General features: G+C 49.2%; 2 protein-coding genes across 2 annotated transcripts; one reads left to right on the top strand and one right to left on the bottom strand.

Annotated features, from left to right (window-relative positions):
- The first annotated feature begins 913 nt into the window (after positions 1-913).
- Positions 914-3237, top strand: LOC123086295 (caffeoylshikimate esterase). The gene is made up of 3 exons (XM_044508044.1): positions 914-1281; positions 1377-2190; positions 2287-3237. The coding sequence occupies exons 2-3, from the start codon at positions 1836-1838 to the stop codon at positions 3072-3074; spliced, it is 1143 nt and encodes a 380-aa protein (XP_044363979.1). The 5' UTR covers positions 914-1281; positions 1377-1835; the 3' UTR covers positions 3075-3237.
- A 169-nt stretch (positions 3238-3406) lies between these two features.
- On the bottom strand, positions 3407-5393 carry LOC123086296 (THO complex subunit 4A). The gene is made up of 5 exons (XM_044508045.1): positions 5057-5393; positions 4829-4954; positions 4392-4460; positions 4111-4301; positions 3407-3864 (listed from the first exon to the last, which is right to left on the bottom strand). Exons 1-5 carry the CDS (start codon positions 5243-5245, stop codon positions 3657-3659), a joined length of 783 nt encoding a protein of 260 aa, XP_044363980.1. The 5' UTR covers positions 5246-5393; the 3' UTR covers positions 3407-3656.
- Positions 5394-6834: the final 1441 nt, after the last annotated feature.

Here is a 6834-nt window from a genome sequence, read left to right as displayed (position 1 = left end):
TCTGGTTCATTGTTTGCAATAGCTCAACGATCAACCCATCGCACATATTTAGGGCCAGTTCTTTTGGACGGCTTAAAAAATAAGCCGCTCCAAAAATTTGTTGAGACTTCTAAATTAATTATTTCATAACTAGTTTAGAAGCCCCAATAAATAAGAAAGACGGCTTATGGGAAAAGCTGAGGAGGAGGCGGCTTATTTTTTAAGTTGCCAAAAGAACTGGCCCTTAATACCAAGCCTATCGACCAATTGTGCATAGTTGTGCCTTAACGTGTGCGATGCACCCCCACCCACCTCCCCTTATCACACACCATGGCAAGGCGACGGTTCACAACTATGTGTGCGGTGACCTAATCTACAGTAGTGATTTAAGACAACCATGTGTGACGTATCCTAACTTTTAGCCTGACACTTCACACACGGCCACTGTTGCGATTAGAACATCACACACATTTCAGCCCTAACTGTGTGCAGTGGGGAGGGTGTGAATAGGTTGGTTTCGTAACAGCGATTACGAGACATGTCATCAAAGTCGTTGATGTACTTTGTGTTATAATCTACTACATGGGCGGTACACACCTTGATAGAACAGTATAAGATGGTGGTAGAATAGTCGATTCGGTTCGAGGCGATAAATTAATTAGGGCACGAAAAAGGTCGAGAGTGCGTGCGAATTATCAAGTTAGGTACGTGAGGCCATAGAGAAAGTGGATGCACGCTTTCTATTTGTCGAGATGAGACACGGGAAGCATATGTAAAACGAGATGGAATATGTTCGACACACACTCTTGCAATATCTCTGGCATTAAAGAAGGATATCAAATGGAATCCCACCAAAGGAGGAGCTGCACGTACGCAGTTAACTTGCTCCGTCCATTGAAAGCAAAAGGTGGCTAGCTAGCGATTCCGATCGAGAAGGAATTTCAGGAGATGCTTGCTGGGTGTGCTACCTCACCAAGGCTATAAGTTTAACATTAGCACATGGACAGGATGAACTAGCTAGCTACACCGTCGACCAGTCGAGCTACTACCCAAGCGCCATGGGAGGTGGAAACAAGCAGTGCGGCAACGACACCAACAGCAGAGGCCTTGGGGGCTACTACCCAAGCGCCTACTCGTCTCCGCCCATCGCGTACCCTGCATACCCCCCTCCACAAGCCGGGCATGGATGCCCTCCTGCCTATTACCCTCCACAGCCACAGGGATATGGGCATGGCTATCCATCAGCAGGAGCATACGGGTGTCCACCCTCCAGCTATCCCCACCATCAAGGTGGCTATCACGGTTCGTATCTATCCATCGATCACCACCTACCTAACGTATACCTTGCTAGGCTACTCGATCCATGGATCTATCATGAATGGATATCGATCGTGCAGGTCACGGAGGATCTTTGCTTGTTGCCGGCGGTGCGGCGGCGGCGGCGGCCTATGGCGCGCATCACTTGAGCCATGGCCATCACGGCCACGGCGGATAGTACCACCGTCCTGCGGGTTACCATCATCACTACGGCGGCAAGTTCAAGAAGCATGGACGCTACGGCTATGGGTATGGCGGCAAGTTCAAGCATGGCAAGCGCATGCGTCTCTTTGGAGGGAAGCATGGCCTCTTTGGTGGAAAACACAAGTGGAAGTAGTTTCCTTATGGTTCTTCGAAGTGGATATGTCGAGAGGAGTGAACCGATATAATCTTGGGAATAAATCCGTCTATGTAATAATCAACTCCATGATCGATCCATAAATATAAGTTCTGCGCGCGTACGTATGTATGTGAATATCGGTTGCGATTTGCGACGTCGGTGATTAAATCTGTTGCATTTGCTTGGTCCGCACGTACGAATGACGAAAGAAACGCGCGCAGTCCACACCTTGTACGATCGATCTGTAACTACGTACCAGTTTAAACATGCAACCGCGCATCACCTATATATACGTACGTACTCCCATCCCATGCATCTCCTCTCTTGCTTTCGGACAAATTCGATCTTCATAATTAAGTTTGTCTTCTTTCTGCACGACGAGTCGAAGAGATCGATGATGACCAAGCTCAGCAGCAGCGGCAGCAACAACGTTGATGACGGCTACGAGTACGAAGAAGAATACATCAAGAACGCGCGTGGGATGAAGCTCTTCACCTGCCGGTGGCTCCCCGCCAACGCCAGACCAATCAAGGCCCTCGTCTTCATGTGCCACGGTACGTACGCTAATCGATCGCTACCTTCATCAATGGAGCTGATTAATCTAGCTAGCTAGCACCATTACAACATCATTGATCGATCGACATATGCAGGTTACGCGGTGGAGTGCAGCGTGACGATGCGCGGCACCGGGGTGCGGCTGGCGCAGGCCGGCTACGCCGTCTACGGCATGGACTACGAGGGCCACGGCAAGTCGGACGGCCTCAGGGGCTACGTCCCCTCCTTCGACGTCCTCCTCGGCGACTGCGACGCCTACTTCACCGCCGCCGTCGCCGCCAACCAATCTCCTCAGCTGCCTCGGTTCCTGCTGGGCGAGTCCATGGGCGGCGCGGTGGCGCTGCTGCTCCACCGGGCGCGGCCGTCCTACTGGGCGGGGGCCGTGCTGGTGGCGCCCATGTGCAAGATCACGGAGGAGATGAAGCCGCACCCGGCGGTGATCAAGGTGCTGGAGGCCGTCACCAGGTTCATCCCGACGTGGAAGGTGGTGCCCACCAGGAACGTCATCGGCGCCGCCTACCGGACGCAGGCCAAGCGCGACGAGATCCGCCGCAACCCCTACTGCTACAAGGGGCGGCCGCGGCTCAAGACGGCGCACGAGCTCCTCCGGGCCAGCCTCCGCGTCGAGAGCGAGGTGCTCACGCAGGTGACGCTGCCCTTCCTGGTCGTGCACGGGGGAGGCGACAGGGTCACGGACCCCTCCGTCAGCCAGCTCCTCTGCCGGGAGGCGCCCAGCACGGACAAGACGCTCAAGCTCTACCCGGGCATGTGGCACGCCCTCACCTCCGGCGAGCTGCCGGAGAACATCGACAAGGTCTTCTTCGACATCATCGCATGGCTCGATCACAGGTCCGGTCCGCCCGCGCCCGAGAGGGACGACTGACGCCTCGTGCGCAGCAACCATCATCCATAGGAACTTCTTTTCTTTTCTTTTTGATTGATTCATGATGACAGTGATCCATGAACATTAATTATCAATTATTGTACACTCCAGTTATACATACTACTCCATATATTTAGGGCTACTACTCTCTACATGTGCGTACGTGGAATGAGTTGATTTTTATTACTGTAACTCTAATTTCTCCACAGCCTCCCCACTTCTCTGGTGGAGATCACCAAAGGCCGCAGCCTCCCCTAATAATTCAATAACAAATCAATCAACTGTCGAAGCAACATGCCACAAATCAGCTAACAACAAGAAGCAACAAGACATAAACCAGCCAAACAGAACCTGAATGTGATTAAGCTTCAGAAATTTTCATCTCAAATAGCCCAATTCCCTCCCTCCTGCTATATTGCAAATGAAGGAATGGCACCTCACATGTTCCCCTCCATTTTCATCACCCAATGCTACCTTCTACCATGCCAGTTTAGCATAAAGATCGTTATCCAATTAATATAGGTCAGGACCATATATCACTACAGAAAAACAAGAACACACGCAATGCAATGCCAGATCCATTTAGCTGATTTGCATTGCAGCCGAGTGGTACTTGTCCAAGTCGGCGTCGAGATCTGCAGCAGAAAGTTCCAGGATGCGACCCCCTCCCTTCCCTCGCTCACGGTCCGTACGCCCTCGGCCACGACCACCGAACCCACCTCCGCTGCGACCACTGAAGCCACCTCCACCACGAGACCATCCTCGACCGCTAACACCCATTCCAGGTCCACTGCAAAATTTATTACTGATTTGTCACTTGCTCAAAATCTTCAGAGTAATACACAGTTGAAATTCTTGATTTAGACGGCAATGAAGTTTTAACATAGTGCTAACTACCTATGGCTGCTTCAAAAGGGAGTCAATTCAGCTCCCATCTATGTTGGCAAATTTTGCATTCTCTTATTTCTATGATGTTGAGGTCCTACTGTACAATATAAATAGTTTCTGCATAGCACGTGGGGTAGATGCTACAAACCTTTTGGAAGGAAAACTGAAGTTTCCAGGAGATGGAGCCAAAGCGAAAATAGCAGGTATGGGTGCAGGTGCCTCAATGTTTGTCCCAATGACTTCAATTTTCATAGGTTTGCCATCAAGATGCACGTTGTTATACTTCTTAAGAGCAGCTACGGCAGATGATCTTGCCGAAAATACAACCTCTGCAGTTCCCTGGAAAAATGGAGATCCAGTAATGGAGATGAATCATGAGTTCATGACCATTCAAACAAAATACAAGGTGAAGAAAGTGCATGTGCAAACCTTTGATCTTCCACTCTTGTCATAGTTAATGGAGTACCGCTGGATTTCACCCATCTCAGAAAACAGTTCCTGAGCAAAGTAAACAGGACATTGTAGAGAAACTTTAGGAGAAGGAGACGATAAACAGAGAGAAGTTAGCGATTGCTCTGAAGGCCTAAAGATAAATAACTCTCAGCTAACAGCTACAGTAAAGGAAGGTGAAAGAAAGCAAATTTCTATACATAAGCTAGAACCAGTGCATGATTGTGTCAGTGAAGAATGCAAGCCATTACAAAAAAGGAACTGCGGATGACGGAATTGCCTACGAACTCGTTGAAATCTCTTGAGTTGAATGTATGGGGAGTTTGTTAGGGACAGCAAATCAAGGAAAAGTGCAGTTTTTAGGGATTATTAACTATAGCAGAGAAGACTGCAATTAGGATAGGAGCGTTAGCGACCTTGATATCCTCGTTGGAGACGTTGTAGTCGAGGTTGGAGATGTAGAGCTTGGTGGGCGAGTCCAAGGCAGACGGCGCCGTCACCATGGCCATCGGCTGGGCAACATATCCGAAAGCCGGCGGCACCTGTGCTCCCCACGACCATGAGAGAGGAAAGAAGATTTGAGTGAGCTGTTGCTGGAGGCTACTTAATCACGAGGAAGAAGGGGGGGAGGAGGAGGAATGGACCTGTTGCGGGAGGCTGAGTTGGTGGTAGGGCGCGGCGACGGCGCGGGTGGCGGCGCGGCTGCGGAAGCGGCGGCGTGGGTGCGCGGATCCTCCCGAGGCGGCGGACGCTGGGTTGTGGCGGCCACGGCGGTGATGGTGCTTGTTCTTGGTGATGATGTCGTCGAGCGACATGTCGAGGGTGTCAGCCATGCCACGAACCCTCAGGATTCGCACGGCGGCGGCGGAGGAACAGAAGAGGAGGCGCGGTTGGGTACTTGGGCTGTTGGGGTTGGGTGTGTGGAGACGACAGCTGGAGGGAGAGAGAGAGAGAGAGAAGTGAAGTTTGTGCCGGGCTGGGTTGGGCCGATTGTTCAATCTGGCTATTGTGTAGTAAGTACATGCGTATATTGGATCCACTCAAGTACGGCATGTATAGTTTAGGAGGTTGTCTCAAAAAAAAAAGTATTAGTTTAGGAGGAAGGTTATATTCCTTTAGGACGGTATGGAGCAAGGAGGAAGGTTATAATTGAAGATATTTTGGAAATCCCGATATCCACCAATGGTTTCATCAACACATTTATATAGGATGTTTAGATTGTAGACAAGCCCTCCAATACAACCGTCATTGTCGCTCCAGTTAGACCAAATCATTTTTTCTTTGCGGGGAGTAAGACCAAATCATTGGCTTCACCCTCTGAAAATTTGTGTAAGATCTATGTTGATGCGACACTTACGAGGAGTGGTTCAATTGGAGTTGTCGCGGAGATCATCTTGGGTCTTATCTGGTGCATTTGCAATTATTTTTGATCCAACAACGCTTGAAGCACTAGCAGTTGCGAAGGTTCTAGACCTGGTGGATGATCTATACGAGAGGCGGATCCATGTGGCATTAGATTGCAAGGTTGTTATTAATGATATCAACCAAGGAAGCGCAACAATCTATTGTGCTATTATCAGATTAATCAATGAGCAGTCCGGGTTTTTTTAATAGTTGCATTTCCAGTCATGAGTTTACGAGCTCAATGTCGAGGCTCACAATTTAGCGAAGTATGCTCTCTCTTTAAGGGCTAGTCGCCATGTTTGGTTAGGCCAACACGTTGATCTTACTTTCATTCTTGTAAAAGTTATGACGAGTTAATAAAAAGCTTCGTGAGATTGTCTCAAAAAAATGCATCGTTAATTCGCTATAGTATTATGTTATGTGTGTATTGCGTGTATGCTACCCTAGGAGAATAGGGTTTAATGTACTTTTCTGACTCCCATCGGCATCGAGGTTACTCTATCTTTGAGCCGACAACCAACCCCCTTCTTGATAGCGCTTTGCCTGCCTAATCCTCTCACGATGGCGGGGTCCTTCATGGGATCTGAAGGAGAGGTGAAGGAAAAGGCAAGGGCATGGCTAGAATCAATCTGGAAGAAGATACGAAGAGGATGAAGTTGAAGGACGCTGCTACATGACGTGTTTGTCGGCGAGGAGGAGATCATTGACCTCTCTGAAGTGGCGAGATGGTTGACCGTAGCAAAGGTGAATACACACAAGTTCTTCAATCCAGATTCTTTCAAGGACACAATGGGGTATGCTTGGAACCTGACGCACAAACCAGAAATTAGGGAGGATAGCGATGATCTCTTCATGATCCAGTGCTTCTATCTGGGAGATTGGAACAAGATCATGCAACACGGACTGTGGATTTTTCGTGGTTTGGTGGTAATGATTGAGGAGTATGATGGAAATGGCAGACCGGGTTCAGTTACTCTAGAATTTATAACTGTATGGACACAAATTCATGATATCCCAT

Source organism: Triticum aestivum, chromosome 4A (assembly GCF_018294505.1).
Source record: "Triticum aestivum cultivar Chinese Spring chromosome 4A, IWGSC CS RefSeq v2.1, whole genome shotgun sequence".
Lineage (NCBI taxonomy): Eukaryota > Viridiplantae > Streptophyta > Magnoliopsida > Poales > Poaceae > Triticum > Triticum aestivum.
This window is presented reverse-complemented; position numbering and strand designations above follow the sequence as displayed.

What these genes read in the sequence shown, in the direction of transcription:
- LOC123086295 (XM_044508044.1), top strand. Translation starts at nt 1,836, where the DNA reads ATGACGAAAGAAACGCGCGCAGTCCACACCTTGTACGATCGATCTGTA. An exon ending in CCTCGTCTTCATGTGCCACG is followed by an intron (nt 2,191 to 2,286) that starts GTACGTACGCTA and finishes CGACATATGCAG; the next exon opens with GTTACGCGGTGGAGTGCAGC.
- LOC123086296 (XM_044508045.1), bottom strand. Translation starts at nt 5,245, where the DNA reads ATGGCTGACACCCTCGACATGTCGCTCGACGACATCATCACCAAGAAC. An exon ending in AACTCAGCCTCCCGCAACAG is followed by an intron (nt 4,955 to 5,056) that starts GTCCATTCCTCC and finishes TGGGGAGCACAG; the next exon opens with GTGCCGCCGGCTTTCGGATA. An exon ending in TTCAGTTTTCCTTCCAAAAG is followed by an intron (nt 3,865 to 4,110) that starts GTTTGTAGCATC and finishes TAAATTTTGCAG; the next exon opens with TGGACCTGGAATGGGTGTTA.